The sequence below is a fragment of the Sus scrofa genome, chromosome 9 (assembly GCF_000003025.6).
Source record: "Sus scrofa isolate TJ Tabasco breed Duroc chromosome 9, Sscrofa11.1, whole genome shotgun sequence".
Taxonomy (NCBI): Eukaryota; Metazoa; Chordata; class Mammalia; order Artiodactyla; family Suidae; genus Sus; species Sus scrofa.
The window spans coordinates 65,117,913-65,135,704 of NC_010451.4; the positions used below are offsets into that span (position 1 = coordinate 65,117,913).

General features: G+C 52.8%; 1 protein-coding gene across 7 annotated transcripts in view; it reads right to left on the reverse strand.

The window, feature by feature from the left end:
- Positions 1-17,792, reverse strand: part of PIK3C2B (phosphatidylinositol-4-phosphate 3-kinase catalytic subunit type 2 beta) — an 81,134-nt gene that overhangs the window by 44,185 nt on the left and 19,157 nt on the right. For 3 of the 7 annotated variants that reach the window (XM_003357389.5, XM_013989566.2, XM_013989567.2), the window contains 6 exons: positions 9,030-10,050; positions 5,413-5,513; positions 4,660-4,814; positions 4,324-4,444; positions 481-592; positions 224-303 (listed from right to left, as the gene is read on the reverse strand). In XM_003357389.5, coding sequence (XP_003357437.4) covers positions 224-303; positions 481-592; positions 4,324-4,444; positions 4,660-4,814; positions 5,413-5,513; positions 9,030-9,962 — 1,502 coding nt within the window. In that variant the 5' untranslated portion in view covers positions 9,963-10,050. The other 4 variants (XM_021063224.1, XM_005656674.3, XM_021063225.1 and 1 more) reach the window with 4 other exon arrangements.

A 17,792-nucleotide genomic window follows, 5' to 3' on the forward strand; every position in this document is an offset into this window, starting at 1 on the left:
AGTCCTTCCTATTTGGCCACTTCTTACCTGGAGAATGTGGCAAAGTACCAGAGGGAAGAGAGGTAACATATCCTGGAGTGGGGATCTTCTCCTCTAAGACTCAGGCCCCAACCCCAACACCTGCATGAACCCCTGGCCCCGGCAGAAAGGCAAGCAAGGGTATCTGCTGGGGCCCCTTCATGGTTCCTGCGTGGGCCACATCTAAGATGGTACCCACTCTCACCTGCTGATAGTCTGCTTGACTGGCCTCTCTTGCAGATGCACGAGGTAGTTCAAGGTGGAAGGGCTCTGGTCATCGTTTACCTGCATGAGAAGTGCCCTATTCAGAGAGGGGCAGTGTCTCTTTCCTAGCCCAGTGCCCCACACCCGCCCAAGGTGTTCCATACCACCCACTGCCCACTACCTCTATACCCCTTGCAGCCATCAACCTCCCCCCTGACCCCAAGACACACACACATACACACACACAAACACACAAACCGTCCGGGCCAGGTCACTGCGCACAGCTTTCTGCTCCATCAGCTGTAGCCGAATGTCGATGTCGAACTTTCGACAGTACTGAATATACTCATGGCTGCCCAGGGCGTGCTTGCTGGTGGGACAGGGGGACAAGGCCATTAGCATCCTGGGGACGTGGGGGGACATTTAAGGGAAATGCTTTGGGGAATGAGAGACAGGAGGAAGGGGGAGGTGAAGGAGTCGCATACCTATGCTGTACCCTCTACCCTGGTTCCTGGGAGATGACAGGCCAGAGCTCAGGCAAAGAAACAGAGGGCTGGGAGTTCCTATTATGGCTCAGCAGAAACAAATCTGACAAGAATCCATGAGGGCGCAGGTTCAATCCCTGGCCTCAATCGGTGGGTTAAGGATCCGGCATTGCCATGAGCTGTGATGCAGGTTGCAGGCATGGCTCAGTTCTGGCATTGCTGTGGCTGTGGGGTAAGGCCAGAGGCTACAGCTCCGATTAGACTCTATCCTAGAAACCTCCACATGCAGAAGGTGTAGCCTTTAAAAAAAAAAAAAAAAAAAAGAAAGAAATAGTTTCCGACTTGGCGCAGCGGAAACGAATCCGACTAGGAACCATGAGGTTGCGGGTTCGATCCCTAGCCTCGGTCAATGGGTTAAAGATTCGGCGTTGCCATGAGCTGTGGTGTAGGTCGAAGATGCGGCTCAGAACCCCCGTTGCTGTGTCTGTGACTTAGGCCAGCGGTTACAGCTCCCATTAGACCCCTAGCCTGGGAACCTCCATATGCCATGGGTATGGCCCTAAAAAGACAAAAAGACAAAAAAAAGAAAGAAAGAAACAGAGGTCTGCCTTTAAAAAAGCCACCTGATGCTTTTAATCCTTGATCTGCACAAACATTGATTTTCCTAGGTATTTACCACCTGGACTGTTATCACTAGTTCTCTCCAGGGCTGGGAACTTCTGGAGGGAGTGAGGAACAGAGAGACTTCTCAGGGACCGTGTTTAAATGCCATCCTCTTGGCCTTGGTACATAGGACAGGTTGGAAGCCAGCCTGTGCTCAGGTTCGGGCGTGGAGCTCAGTGGACGACACTCTGCCCATGCTGTGGTCCTAAGTCTCACTGTCCCTACCATTACCAACTGGCGTGCCGAGGCCAGCCAAGCAAACCTACCAAGATTCCAGGCCTGTTACCCCTAAGTCCCTCAAATTCTGCTTCTCATCTCCCTCTGTGGGTCCTGCCGGATCATGAATTAAAAATAAAAATTCCCATCATGGCTCAGCGGAAACAAATCTAACTAGCATCCATGAGGACGCAGGTTCAATCCCTGGCCTCGCTCAGTGGGTTAAGGATCTGGCGTTGCCGTGAGCTGTAGGCCGCAGACATGGCTAGGATACTTCATGGCTGTGACTGTGGTGTAGGCAGGCAGCTGCAGCTCTGATTGGCCCCTAGCCCGGGAACCTCCATATGCCATGGGCACGACCCTAAAAAGACAAAAAAGTAAAAATAAAAAAGTAAAAACCTCTATGGACGCCTCCATGCCATTCGCACTGCTCAAGGAACAGCACGTGAGACATCCCCCTCCTGCTGCTCATCTCAAATTTCAGAGGAGGCCTATGGAGTCCCTGAGTGATCCAGCCCCTTCCTCCCTCCAAATCACATCCCAAATCACATCTTAGAAAGGAAACCCAGGACAAGGGGCAGATTGAGTCCCACCTGCAGGCCAGCACAGCAGGCCAGGGCCAAGTCCCAGCAGCTGGGTAACAGAAGCCGGAAAGGGACTTCCTTCCTCAGCAGACCTGGGAATCCAGGCCAGAAACAGGGGTGGGGAGAAAGGCTATGTGCAACAGCCAACAGAGGTGCCCAGGCCCAAGGTCAGTCCGGGTCCAGCTAGGACTTAAGTGGGTTTTCCACATCCAGAGGGGTCACAAGTCTCTCATCGAGGCTTCAACCTGCTGAGACGGAGCAGCAGCCAAAACCTGGGGGTGGGTGAGGCTGGGCGGTGGGGCAGGTCTGGTGGGAGTACCCTGGGAGGAAGGAAGAGTGTGGCGGGGGTGGGGGAGGTGGCAGGAAACCCAACCCTCCCCTGGGACTATCTCAAGGTTCTTATCTGAGAGCAGCCTGCATCCTGGACCTGCCACCCCCCACCCACCCACCCCGCCACCCCCTCAGCATCAGTCCCTCTTCTAGGCAGGGGTAGAAAACACAAGGCCTCTTTGAGAGCTAGCAGCTTTCTAGAACCCCTAGAGGGTCCTTTCCAACCCCATCCAAGGCTGCTATCCTGTGCTCAGGGGTCTGGATGGGAGGAAAGAGAGAAGCCTTGGCGGAGGAGGGGCCTCCTGGATCAAGAGCGATGGACACAGGTTCCCTGGGGACTTGCCCTTCCTCTGTGGGCACCCATGGGAGAGCCACGACCCTAGGGCCAACAATCCTGTTCCATTGCGCTTGGAATGCTCCTCCAGGGTCTTGGCAGAAGGTCAGAACCTGACAGCTCCTCCCTCTGGACTTGGGGGCTCAAGGACTAGGGCGGCTGCCAGGGAAATGACCAGCAGCCATCTCATCCAGGTCCTCTCTTTGGAATGGTCTTCCCTGCAAATATTTATTGATTGCTCACCGATCATTCTCATATTTAAGTCGTGCTAAATTTGACAGAAGTAACATAACCCAGGGTCAAGGTTTCACAACGAGAAAGTGGCAAGCCGCAACCCAAACCAGCTGTGAGGATGTGACCCACTGTGCCCCTTGCGCCCTGACAAAGGTGGCAGGCTGCCTGGGGCGCCCTATGCCAGGAGCCCCTGAGTCTGGGGCCTCTCCTATGCCTCTAGGGGAAAGCGAGAACACAGGTACATATTTGAACCGTGCTCCCTGGAGTTGTGTCACATAGGGCCCTGCCCCTTTCCTTTCTCTCAGGTTTTCAGCTGAGGGCAGAGGCCAGAAAGGGCCCACAATATCCCTAAGGTTAAGGAAACCAGCCATGAACAGCTCTAGCCATTGATCCAGCATCCTTGCCTCTAGACCCGTGTGTTAAAAGAAAGAGCGAGGGGTGGCCACCACTGGCACTCCTAAGACCTGAGAGACTGGCCTCTCCCTTCCCCTCTCCCCAGTGGCCAGAGCTAGTAGATAGCAGGCAACTGGAAGCTCGGGGAGGAGAGCAGGTCTCAGTATGTCCTTATCTGCCGCCCTACAGCCTGCCACACAGCTGTACCACCTGAGGGGTAGGATCCCCGCCCCTCCGCCCCAGCACTCCGGAGTCCCAGGGCAGAGGAAGGAGGACTGCCAATGCCACTGCTGGCCCACATCAGACTTTCCAGGGAGGCACTGGATGGAGAGAAACTGGAGGCAAGCCTTTGGTGAAGGGGACAACCCATTGCACGTGCCAGCAGGGGAAAGGCTGGTCGGCAGGGGACCAGGGAGGAGGGAGCGACTTTGATCTTTTCCCAAGGGCTTTTGCCCAGTCCTCCTCCTGCCTGTGGCCGTAAAGACACCACATATAATCTAGGGCGGGAGACGCAACCCCACACAGTCTCCCCTGCCCCCATACACACATCCCTCCACATGCCGAAGTCTGCTAGCAGCTGTGACCTCGTCTTTGCCTAATCCCAGCTCCAAGCTCTTTCCACAGCAAATTTGGCCCAGGAAGCTGGCCAACCCCGCTGGAAGACAGAGCTCCTGGGGAAAGTGCGACGTGGCTGAGAGTATGCCCAGAAAGCAGGCGTCCTGACTGTGAGGTGCAGGGAGGGGGGTGGAGGTGGGGGGAGCTGCCAGCCCCAGGCCACGAGCCCAGCGCCAGCCCAATGAAGCCCCCTCCCAATCCCACAACCCCAAAGGCAGGTGCCACTTCCTGCCAGCTGTTCACTCACTTCTGCAGGAACTCCTCCAGCCCACAGGGCTTCAGCACGAAGTCACCCACGTTGACATCCCTCAGCTCATCGTGGGTGTAGCACAGGGTCTGGTAGATGAGCAAGTCTACAGTAGAGGAACCTGTCAGGGGTGAGGCAGGGAGAGCAAGTGAGAGGGGTTTCCGGGGACAAGCGGGGCTCGGCCTGATCCCCCGCTCCTGGCTAAGTGTGCTCCACGCCATCACCAGCCAGATAACATAGGCAAACACAGTTCAGGGTCCGGAATCAAACACAGTCATCCCTGCTCCCACCCACCCCAACAAAGGAGGCTTCCACCGCTCCCCCCACTCCACTTACAGTTGCAGGTAAAAGTAAGAGGCTCCCGAAGGCTGTCACACAGCACGGTCACCTTCAGATTAACCTCATCCCCAAGGTGCTCCGGGCTCGGGGTGACAGCGCTCCAGACAAACCCGGTGAGGGAGTAATCCTGGATGTCGGAGCCAGATCGGAGGCTGTGCAGGAAGAGAGAGAGGAGGACCCTCGCTGTGCCTTCAGAAGAGAGTGGTGGACAAGAGCCTGCTGGGACCCTCTCATCCCAAGGTCCAAGGACCCCTCTGTCCACACTCAGCCGGCAGCCCTCCAGGTCTGGAGGCCAGGAAGGGGCAGAGGGGCAGTAGCTCTGGGAAAACATTTGTTACAGTTGCAAAATGTTTCCCAAGTCGAGCTGAACATTAGAGATAGTTCTAAAAGGACACAGCTTTTCACAACAAATTCAATGGAAAATTTTTCTGAATCCATTTCCTTTCTCTTTTCGCTCCAGATAAGATTACACTCTTATCTCCATCTGGGGTGCATTTGCTCCTAAGGGCAACTGAGCCTGAAGCGACTGGAATAATGCAACTGCTAGATCGAGGTTTCAGGAATTTTGTCCAAAATGTGACACTTCTGAGTCCAAAAAGCCTGCAAATCCCTGTTGCAGGAAGCATCCCACAGTTATAAATTGAGACTTATTAAACATGGCTCTTCTTCCTCCCTAAAAAGTTCTGGAAGGGGTGACTCTCCTCCCCAGCCCCCACAACCCTCCCCAGCCCCCCATTCTTTAACTCTTACATATCCAGCATGTGGCAAAAAGCAGCAACTTCCTCATCTCTCTCCTCTGAGACCTCAAACAACTCATGGCCGTTGGCGACGGCGTGGGGCCGGGAGCCCACCTTTAAGAGAAGAGCAGCTGACTCAGTGCCTTTCCCCTCATTCAACTCTTTTTTTTTTTTGCTTTTAGGGCCACACCCACAGAATATGGAGGTTTCCAGGCTAGGGGTCTAATCAGAGCTCCTGCTGCAGGCCTACACCACAGCCACAGCAACACCAGATCCTTAACCCACTAAGCGAGGCCAGGGATCGAACCGGCATCCTATGGATCCTAGTCAGGTTTGTTAACTGCTGAGCCATGAAGGGAACTCCCCTCAAGATCTCAACTCTTAAACTCTAGGTGTAGAGACTTTCTAGTGAAAGAGGCATAAGAAACTATGGGAAACCCAGGGCTATATTTATCTGCTGTCCTAGTAGACCAAGAGCCAAGTGGAAAAAGAGGACTTGAAGCCTTGGCTGACTGTGGAAACCTGGGAGGGGTGGACATGAGTGTGGCCGGACCTCCTTCCCAAGGCGCCAGAGTCTCATAAGCTCAATCCTGCAGGTCAGGCGGTGCCGGGTGTGGGGCCGGCGTTCTGGGGGATGTCCCCAGAGGAGTGGCGGGGAGCTACGCAGACAGCTATTTTTCCCCATCCTACCCCCTGAGGCCAGAACAAGTGGGTTGCTCAAACAGTCCCCCAGGGAAGCTGGGCCCTGGGCAAAACTTCAACATCCACAGCAAACCCCAGGGACCCAAGGCAGAGAGCGTCCGTAGATAGAGGTGATGACTCAGACACATGTGCCCTCCCGGTCGATGCTATTTGAGTATTTGAGGCTAAAAGTGTCAAAGCAGCTTTCCGAGCAGGCAGGAACCTGGTGGAAGGCTAAGCTCCTCCTGGCTATCAAGTCTTCTGGTCCCGAAGAACGGGAATGTCAGGGAGCCTGCCTGGGCCCCACCTCCTGTCCAGTACATGTGCGTGCTGGTGGGGATTCTCTCAGACAAGACAAGAGCGCCAACGGTCTCCCACCACCGAGCTGCTTTCAGTCACCCATGAGGTGTTCTGGAACCAGGCCTGCGACACAGCCCCGGGGGAGGAGGAAGTGGAGGGGGAGCTGATGCGTAGCAGGTTTCGGCCTGACAGGCCTGCCCAGAGCTGCCAGGCGAGGCCACCCCAAGGGAATGAAGCGACAGCACGGATGGGGTGCCGGTGTGCATCCGGTAAAGGCAGCCGCTTCCGGGGAGCCAAAGCTCCGGTCTGCACACACGCACCGCCTCACCTCCCAGCCTCCCGCTGGCTGCTCTCCTGCCCTCCCCGCCCCCTCGGGCAGATGGCAGCCCCGGAGCCCCTGATTTGAATATCCGGATTGTTGCCTCTGAGGGACCCCCTCTCATTGGCCTTACTCCTCTGGGTGAGCGTGGATGGGGTGTGGAGAGGGGAGGGGCAGTTGGCATGGGAGGCCCTGGCTCTGCCAAGTTCATGCCTGTGTCCCAGTCAAAACAATAGCCCCACTGTCAGCAACTAACCCACAAAAGGGAGAGCGATAGAGGGAGCGACAGAGACAGACAGAGACAGAGAGACAGAGAGAGGAGGGGAAGGCAAGCGGGGTAGAGAACAGAGTGGCAACTGAGGGCCCTTTTCATGCCCTTTCAGTGCCACTCACTGGCTCCAGAAGAAAACAAAAGCCACTTACGTTTGCCCTGCTGGCAGGGCCTGGTGGCATCGCCCGATGCTGGCTGGGGAAGTCTGCGGGGCAGAGGCTGGCAGCAGGGGTACCAGGCTGGCATTTGGAGCCAACCATTTCCAGAGCTGGCTCTGTGGGCCTGGGATAAGGAGGGTCCCTCCGGCTGGAAGCCCGGCGAAGGCGGGGCGGTGGTATAGGCCGAGGGCCCGAGGGGTCCCCCCGCCCGGTGGGGGTGGGATGAGCCGCTGCACCAAGCCGGGGCGGGGAAGACCAAGGCCGCATTTCCCCCTAAGAACCAACCAGGGCTTTTGGCTTTGCCCTAGCTTTTTCAAGGAGACTCTGGACCAGGCTCCCTCCCAGACCGCTGATAACACACAGGGGATGGGGAAAGGGTGAGGGAGTAGGGGGGAAGCAGGAGAGGAAGCGACAGAGGCAACCACCTACCAGGGTGGCCTGACTCGGTGGCAAGCAGGCCCAGCTGCGCAGAACAGGAATCTCCCTGTCCCTATAAATAGCGGGAGCAGCCCCACCTCTCAGAGCCAGGCCTTTAAAAAGCCCTGCGCTCTAGAGCTGTGGCTCACCCCTGGAGCTGCCTCTGCTCTGGGGGACTCTCTTAGCAGAAGCACAGGAAGGAAGGACCACGTAGCTGTTCCAGAGTCATAAAGCATCCCAACTGCTGGGATACCGGGTGGGAAAGTCCCAGTGGCCCTTAGACAATGGTAAGGAGGAAACGGGGATGGAATGAGGTGGAAGGCTGTCAGGACAGAACTCATCAGCCACGGGGTGCTGCTCAACACCTCTGGGGCCAGCGTGTCTGGGTCCAAGAGCGAAACACAAAGCAGGCCTCAGGTCCCGCCCATGGAGAGGCTGCTGACACTTTTTAAACCAGAAAATGATCCAAGCTGCCCTGGAACCCATGCCCTGCTTCTTCTATGCAGATACTTTGCTAAGTCATACAAGGTCCTGATAAACGCAAAATTATGATACCGAACACTTTGTTCCTAAATATTTTCACTGTGAAAAGAGATGGATGAGAGTGATGGTTACACAGCAATGTGAAGGTACTTAATGCCAGCAAACTGTATACTCAGAATCGGTTAACATAGTAAATTTTATGAAATGAAGATTTTATTACAATGAGAGAGAGGGTCACCATGCTGTACAGTAGGAAAAAAAGAAAAGAAAAGAAAAGAAAAAAGAACAGAGAAGACATTCAGAAAAGAAAAACAAAACAATGAGAGAGAGACACACACACATACACACACACACGTGTGCACACAGAGGGTGGGGAAGAAAGAGACAGTGGGGGAGAGACATAGAAAGACAGCACCAAAGAGAGAGGCAGTGAGAGAGGGGAGCGGGGAGGCAGAGAGAGAGGGAGAAAGGCAGAGAGAATGAGGGAGAACAACGGCGCTTTACGAAGAGAGAGAACAGGGCTGGGTGTCGTGGATCATCAGGCAGGTTGCCGAGGGGTCTGAACCAGGGTCTGGGACTCAGAGCATCAGGACTGAGCATCACGGCCATGCGGCACTTTTGGCAGAGCAGGAGCAGAAAGTCTGAAAGCGGAAGCCACTCACCCCCATGCACAAGGCCATTCAGCCACGGAGTCACAATGCATTCCCTCACCCCAGCTCCGGCCTTACACCAGGAAGTGGCATACACTAGCAACGGGGATTCCAAAACCCCTGCCCTCACCCCCCCGCCCCCCAGAGGCTGGCTGGCTCAGATACACAACACTCAGCCCTGAAAAGGTCTTGCATCTCAGCCAGTGTCCCTCTTCCCCTCCCCCAATGTCAGAAGCAGAGGGCAAGGAGGACAGGAGGGGGGTGAAGGTGGAGCAGACTTGGATTTGGACAGCAAAGAAGAAGAATAACACAGGGAAAAGGAGACAGAGAAAAACACAACAAGGTCCTCACCGGAGTGGCAGAAATCCGCCGGTTCTTGCCAGGCGTCGGGTTTTTCCGGTTGGCATAGCGGGAGGCGTAGGTACGAGGGGGCACCTGAGGCGGCATGGTCTTGCTCCGGGCCACGGGTTTTCCAGGAGTGTCTTTGCCAAAGTCCAGGGGCCCTCGGCCCTCCTTCCAGCCCCTGGTGGTGTCCCGCAGCATCTCTGCATCATAGGTTGACTTCAGGTTGAGCCGCGTGATGGCATCATTGATACCGTCGTAGTCTACAGATCCCAGCAGGCGCCCCAGACCCCCACTTCCCGTCTCCTCTTCCTCTTCTAGGATCCTATGTCCCAGCGATTTGCCTGGAGGTTGTTCAACCGAAGAAAAAGTGTTGATGTCATTGGGCTGGGAGATCTTGGAGGATGACGGGGATCCTTTTCTAGGAGGCAGGGGCGGAGTGTCCCAGATAGAGACCCGGGGAGGCAGAGGAGGTGGGGACAGTTTCTTGGAAAAGTCATCTATGTCCCCCGGTCCTGGAGACAAAGAGAGTTCCCCTTCTGAACCATCAAAAATGTAGAGATAGTCTCCTGCCAGGGAGCCTTTGGGCCAGGGATCCGGGCCAGGCTGGGAGCCCTGGGAGGTAGAGTGGTTGGGCTGCCCTTCCTGTGGGGAGAGTGAGTTGTAATTGAGGGTAGGATCAGAGCCAGAAAGACCGCGTAAGAGCTTGAGGTCCTTCCGCCTTCCCGCTGGCTTGCTGTAGAAATCGAGGACAGGCTCGTCCCAGCTGATGAGAGAGGGGTCTGTGTTCTGCTTGGCTCTGCTTTCCTCCTTGTCGTGTCGAAGCCGGGACAGAGCATCATACTCCATCTGCAGGGCTTCGGCCATGGCCAGCTCTTTGCGGCTGATACCCACCGACTCCAGGGACTTCCAGTGCTCCCCATTGCCCTGAGTCGAAGACATGGTGAGGATGGGGGACAGAGGAGACAAGGAAGTCTTCTACTTCCTGGCAATGTCAGGTCTGCAAGGTTGTGGCATGGTGTCCGGGCACCTGCAAGGGAAGGGTAAAACTATCAATCATCCATCACAATAAAAAGATGCGTTGGAGTTCTCTTGTGGTGCAGTGGGTTAGGGATCCAGTGCTGTTGTTGTGGCGTGGGTTCCATCCCTGGCCCTGCAACTTCCATATGCCATAGGCATGGCCGAAAAAAAAAAAAAAGAGAGAGAGAGAGAGATCTATTAACAATCTGACTAGGTAACAGTCTGGGCCACTGCCTGTTTTTTGAGTGCCCACAACAGAGAGAAAGATGGAGAAAAAAAAGATATAATAAGATAATGTTATTTATCTATTACATCTATCCACCCTTCCATTTATGCATACATATTGCCATCTCTGGGCCTTAATTCCCATCCTCATCTTGCTCACAGGTACCCTGAGGAAAGAAGGAGGTACCTTGTATCAGCTAAGAGGAAAACACGGAGATGAGGGCTCTTCAGTCAATTTAAAGAGGAGAGCTCGCACACACTGCTGGTGGGGAATGTTCAATCGTATGACCAGTTTGGGAAACAAACGGCTTTGTGAAAAGGTAAACATCCACCTACCATACGACTCAAGCTATCCCAGTCCTAGTTATGTACTCAAGAAAAATGAAAGCATATGGCCACCCATGGCTTGAAATATTCATAGCAGCCTTATTTGTAACACTGAAAAACTGGAAACAACGCGAATGTCCACCAGCAGGTGAAAGGATTAAAAAAATGTCAGAGGTCCACACACTGAATACTACCTCACAACAAAAAGGAATTAATTGTGTGTATGTGTGTGTCTCTTTTTAGGGTCACATCCGCAGCATATGGAAGTGCCCAGGCTGGGGGTCCAATTGGAGCTGCAGCTGCCAGCCCACACCACAGCCATAGCAACGCAGGATCCGAGCCTCGTCTGTGACCTACACCACAGCTCATGGCAATGCTGGATCCGTAACCCACTGAGCGAGGCCAGGGATCGAACCTAAACCGGCATCCTCATGCATACTGGTTGGGTTCATTACCACTGAGCCACGACGGGAACTCGGGAATGAATTATTAATACATGGAATAACATGGATGAATCTTAACTACACCGAGCCAAAGAAGTCAGACAAAAGAGTATGAATATGTAGGATTATATAATATAACATTCTGGAAAAGGAAAACTAATCAACAGCGACAGAAAGGGGATCAGTGGCTGTCTGGGAAGGGATGGAAAGAGGGTTCCCAAAGAGCATAACGCAACTTTAGGGGTTGAAGAAAATGTTCCCTATCTTGATCGTGGTAATAGTTTCACAGGTATAAACATATGTCAAAACTTATCAAGGTGTACACTTTAAATATGTACAATTTATTGCCTGTCAATTATACCTCAATAAAGCTATAAATGGAAAGTATGATAAAGCCCTATGAAACAGACCTTACAATTACTCAGACTGAACTAAGATCCTCCCAAAATACACCAATGTGAGCCATAAAACCAAGCTTGCCAACAGGTGAGACCCAGGTGCCTGACCGAGTAAGTACAGGTGTGCCAAAATGTGGATTTCCCTCAGCCCTCAGGAAGCCAGGTCCCCCAGGCCAGCTGCCTCTGGCCACCAGCAGCCCCCTTCCTTTGTCCAGTGCTGGTATCCTTTCTCTTTAGAAGCCATGGCATGAAAACGCACTGAAGGCATGGTTGCAGTGATGAGGTTAGCCTGGCCCAGTGGTTCTCAAACTTGGCAGCACATTCAAAACACTGGGGGAACTTTTTAGAAGTACTGACACCCAGGGACTCTCAAAAGATTCTGATTTAACTGGTCTGCGGTAGGGCAGTGGTATTTTTTAAAAACTCTCCAGGAGATCCTAGTCTATAGCCAAAGCTGAGAACCATGGGCCTGTGTGTGTGTGTTTCAGATTAGGTTGGGGCAAGTGAGGGTGAAGAAGTCACTTCTGACTCTTCGCACCGGCAGCTGAGAAGGTCAGGATTTCATAAAATTATCAAAAATTCATTTTATTGTACTGCTTTAGTCAACAGGTAAAAAATAGGAAGCATGTCCTCCCTTATGATTAAAAATTGAAAACATCAGAGTTCCCATGTAACTCAGCAGATCAAGAACCCGACTAGTATCCGTGAGGATGCAGGTTTGATCCCTGGCCTCAGGGGTTTAAGGATCCGGCTTTGCAGTGAGCTGTGGTGTAGATCACAGAGGCGGCTCAGATCTGGCGTTGCCGTGGCTGTGGTGTAGGCTGGTAGCTGCAGCTCCGATTAGACCCTAGCCTGAAACCTTCCATATGCCTCAGGTGTGGCCTTAAAAAGCAAATAATTTAAAAATTTAAATTGAAAACATCAACAGGGAAAAAGTTGAGATAGATTCATGGGTGGGAAGTTCCATCAGACTCCAAACGAGTTAGGATAAGACTATCCCTTAACCTGAGGCCCTCCCAGGATGCTGGTGGATCCCTCAAGCACAGGCTGGCTCAGTGCATTTTCTGCAAAATGGAATAGCCCAAGCCCAGCTTCAGGGCATACAAAATGACTCTCTGCTAATTTCTCTGCCTGTTGAATTTCTCCACTTTTCAACTGCTCCTTAGAGACGACTTTTTATCCACAGAGGACAGCGGTGGGGGTGGGGGTCTTGCTATTTGAAATTCAAAGGAGGGAGTTCCCGTCCTGGCGCAGTGGTTAACGAATCCGACTAGGAACCATGAGGTTGCGGGTTCGGTCCCTGCCCTTGCTCAGTGGGTTAACGATCCGGAGTTGCCGTGAGCTGTGGTGTAGGTTGCAGACTCGGCTCGGATCCCGCGTTGCTGTGGCTCTGGCATGGGCCGGTGGCTACAGCTCCGATTCAACCCCTAGCCTGGGAACCTCCATATGCCGCGGGAGCGGCCCAAGAAATAGCAACAACAACAACAACAAAACAACAACAACAACAAAAAAGACAAAAAAAAAAAAAAAAAAAGAAATTCAAAGGAGTTGGATGATTGGATGGAGAGACCTAGAGCTTGATTGTCGGGAGATGGGAAACTGGGTGCAGGAAAAGGAGGGCCTAATGCTTTAGATGGATAACATGAGATAAAGGCTCACAGTGGAACTGAGCTTAAGCCTTTTAATCCAGAGAATGACTGTATTTTCAGCCCTGAGGTGGACAAGCAGCGTAGTAAGGCACCATTGTGAAGAGAAAAATCGAAGCCACTGGAAATAATCTCTCTCAACTTCCTGCCTCTCTTCCCCAAGAGCTTATCCACACTTGCATGCAGGCTCCCTTTCTTCCTTCTGGTCTCAGGGGAAGCAGGTCCCTGCCTCCTGCTGAGGTCCTGCCCTCCCGCTGGCTGGCTCTCCTCCAGGACGCCTCCAACATCCCTTCCCCCGCTTGCACCTTCACCTCTTCTCCTTAACAGGCTCTCTCTCTTCAGCACATAAACATTCAATCTTCTTCCAGCCTTAAAAAGAAAAAGAGGAGTTCCCGTCACTGGACAGCAGAAACAAATCCGACTAGGAACCATGAGGTTGCAGGTTCAATCCCTGGCCTCGCTCAGTGGGTTAAGGATCCAGCGTTGCCGTGAGCTGTGGTGTAGGTTGCAGACACGGCTGGGATCCTGAGTTGCTGTGGCTGTGGTGTAGGCCGGCGGTTACAGCTCTGATTAGACCCCTAGCCTGGGAACCTCCATGTGCTGCAGGTGCAGCCCAAAAAAAGCAAAAAAAAAAAAAAAAAAAAAAAAAAGGAAGGAAGGAAGGAGAAAACAAAACCTCTGCCCCAACCTCTTGACTTTTTGTCCTCTTGCTCAAGCCCTCCCTATTCCTCCTTCCCTTCCCAGGCAAGTTTCACAAGAGCAGAAGACACAAGGCATTTCTCAATCCTCCCTTATTTACTCTTCAATTCACTGTAACCTGGCTGCTGCCCCCGACACACCACTAAAATGCCCCAACACCCCAATTCCATAGGCACTTTTATCTGCCCAGATGTTTCTGGTGCATTTGGCTCTTAGCCATTCCCCTCTTCCTTACGTCCTATACCCCCTGGCTCCCACGACACTGCTTTTCCTTTTAATACTCCCCAAATCGAGTCCTAACTGCTGCTGCCCTCATTATTATTATTATTATTATTGCTTTTTAGGGCCGTACTCGTGGCATATGGAGGTTCCCAGGCTAGGGGTCCAATCGGAGCTAAGCTGCCAGCCTACACCACAGCCACAGCAACACAGGATCCAAGCTGCGCCTGCAACCTATACCTCAGCTCATGGCAATGCCGGATTCTTAACCCACCGAGCAAGGTGGGGGATCAAACCCGCAACCTCATGGTTCCTAGTCAGATTTGTTTCCACTGTGCCATGACAGGAACTCCTGCTGCCCTAATTAAACCCATATCCTCTCCCACTTGGGCTATTACAACAGCCTTCTTTTCTTTTCTTTTTTTTTTTTTGTCTTTTTGTCTTTTTGTCTTTTGTTGTTGTTGCTATTTCTTGGGCCGCTCCCGTGGCATATGGAGGTTCCCAGGCTAGGGGTCCAATCGGAGCTGTAGCCACTGGCCTACGCCAGAGCCACAGCAACGCGGGATCCGAGCTGCGTCTGCAACCTACACCACAGCTCACGGCAATGCCGGATCGTTAACCCACTGAGCAAGGGCAGGGACTGAACCCACAACCTCATGGTTCCTAGTTGGATTCATTAACCACTGTGCCACGATGGGAACTCCACAACAGCCTTCTAACAGTTGTTCCTCCTACTAATCTTTCCCTCTTTAAAGCTTGCTCCCCAGAGCAGCCAGAGGGCTCTTTCTAAAGTGTAAATCTGATCATCTCACTCTCTGCTTAAACTCCTTCAAAGGCTCTCTACTTGATTCCTTTGCAAGGCCTGTATCATTGAGCCCCATCTCCTTCTCATCTCCCACCATTCATTACCATGTATTTGATACCTCTGATTTTGTGCAGTATCTTCCAGCTCCTGCGTACACCCTTCCCAACTGCCAATGCTCTTTGCCTGCGTGCCTCTAACTTCTCAGACTTTGCTTCAAGCTCTTCAGGAAGGCTTCTCTGAACCCCCAGATTGAAGTGGCCCCATCTTCATGGTCCCAATAGCAACCTGCATATAGCTCAAATATCATATTGAATTTTTTTCTTTTTATGGCCATACCTGTAGCATATGGAAGTTCCCAGGCTAGGGGTCAAACCGGAGCTGCAGCTGCTGGCCTCCACCACAGCCACAGCAACACAGGATCTGAGCCTCATCTGTAATCTACAGCACAGCTTGCGGCAACGCCTGATCCTTAACCCACAGAGCAAGGCAGGGATCGAACCTGCATCCTCAAGGAGACTACGTCAAGCTCCTAACCCAGTGAGCCACAACAGGAACTCCCTTGTCTTGAAATATTTTATACAAAATTAAATATGTATGGGTTTAATTAAGCTCCCCACTAAGCTCCTCGAGTTTCAAAGTCACCTCACTTCCTTCCACTGAGAAAAATGTACTTGAACTGGGATATAAAGGTAAAGCTTCCTGGTGGTGAGAATTTCTAGACATGGAGATGGGGGATTAGGATAGAGGTGGTGTCCTTCCTTGGGGATCTTGCAAATGTTGGACTGGGTTTCAACTAACTGTTTGGCATCTATAAACACAGACGGGTAGACAGACAAGACCACCATGCCACGTGACTTTCAGCCCTGGGATTCTTTGATTCTGATCGATTGATTCCTTTCAGTCAAATTTCTCAGAGGACTTCCATATTAGTCCTGAGAGGTAAGAGAAGAAAGGCCTGGGGATGATCCAGCCAGCCCACCTCCTGAGGCTCTTTCCAGACTAGAATTCAAACTTGGAAGGTTGAGCTGCCCCCTCTCTAACTACCTACCTCTCTCGCCCCTGTCCCCATGGCTCCCGGCTAGGATGCCATTAGACTGTCAGCCATGCAGAGAAGGAAGCCCAGCCCACCGACAGATCTCAAGCCCAGGGCCACACTGGCAGCTGTGCCTTCCAAAAGGTTTGGTGCTCTGCTCACTCTGATGCTGAGGGATCAATGCTAAGGAGCCAGGACAAGCAGCCTCCCCTGCAGGACCAGGCCACCAGGACCAGGTAGCCACCCCTTAAGGTGGAATGAAGGTTCAGGCCAACAGGGGAGATCCAGAGGGGGCAAGAGGGAAGGCAGGAGCAATCTATCCCAACCACCCGGAGCTAGAGGGAGCTGCTTCCTTTAAGAAGGCAGGTCCTGGAGTTCCTGTCGTGGCGCAGTGGTTAACGAATCCGACTAGGAAACATGAGGTTGCGGGTTCGGTCCCTGACCTTGCTCAGTGGGTTAACGATCCGGCTTTGCCGTGAGCTGTGGTGTAGGTTGCAGACGCAGCTCGGATCCCGCGTTGCTGTGGCTCTGGTGTAGGCCGGTGGCTACAGCTCCGATTGGACCCCTAGCCTGGGAACCTCCATATGCCGCGGGAGCGGCCCAAGAAAGAGCTAAAAAAAAGACAAAAAAAAAAAAAAAAAAAAGAAGGCAGGTCCTGGAGTTTCCTTTGTGGCGCAGCGGAAAAAAATACGACTAGGAACCATGAGGTTGTGAGTTTGATCCCTGCCCTCTCTCAGTGTGTTAAGGATCCAGTGTTGTCATGAGCTGTGGTGCAGGTTGAAGATGCAGCTCAGATCCCATGTGGCTCTGGCTGTAGCCAGCAGCTGTAGCTCCAATTAGACCCCCTAGCCTGGGAACCTCCATATGCTGCAACTACAGTCCTAAACAAGCAAAAAATAATAATCATAATAAAATTTTACGACTACTTTGAGTCTCAAGTCTCTTGCCTCCTCTTCCCCAATTCAGTCCCCTCCCCGCCAGCCTCTGCTGGGTTGACAAATTAGAAACCGCTCTATTCCCTGAGTCCTCAGGGCCTACTAATGAGTCTATGAACAAGCAAATATCCACATACGATCCCAGGAAAGAGTTGGGGGCGCTGGGAACAGCAGGGCCTGGGTCTTTGCTAGTGAATGGCACATTCATGAAGAGAAGGCTGGGGCGGGTACCGCTGTGTCACACAACTCCACGGAGGACCACACACTATACTCTACGTGAATGCCACCCTTTACTGCACCTAAGAGAATGGTGCCCCCTGGAGGTGTGCACCTGGGTGGCCTTAGCTGTGTTCTCTCTTAGGATCCATCTCACAGAGAACATATGGAAACCGTCTGAAAGGCCATTTTCAGCCAGTTTCCTTTCACCACCTGCACACGCTAATCGTTAACATTTCCCCACACGCGAGCACGCTTTCCCTTTCTCCTCCTCACATCTGAAAGTGAGATGTAAACACTTCGACATATCTCAGGCTGAATCTCTCAAGAATGAGGAGGACGTTCTCCTCCCTAAACCACAATGCCATCGGCACCCCCACAAAATTTAACGTTGACGCCATAACAGCATCTAATACATGGTCCGCATGTGAATATTGGCAGTGGTCATCTGGGAAGCTTTTCCAACATGCAAATTCTGGCCCCTCTCGGGAGATCTGATTCCGTAGGAAGAGTCCCCGGACACGGACCATTTTCAAAGCCCCTCGGGCAGGGTTTCAGACCCACCAGGAAGACAAGAGGCAGCGAGGGAAAGGACCCTAGCAAGCACGAGGCAGTCAGCTGGTGAAGGAAGAGGGTATGCTGATGGCCAAGCAGGTCGGTGCCAGGGTCTAAGCAGCACCAGGCACCAAACCCAGGCCACACAGCTGCTGAGAGATGGCTGGATGTCGGCGGGGGAGGGAAGGGGGTCAGGGCAGAGCCGCACAATGGTTCAGAGTCAAAGGGTGAAGAGAAAGGAGAGGGCACTC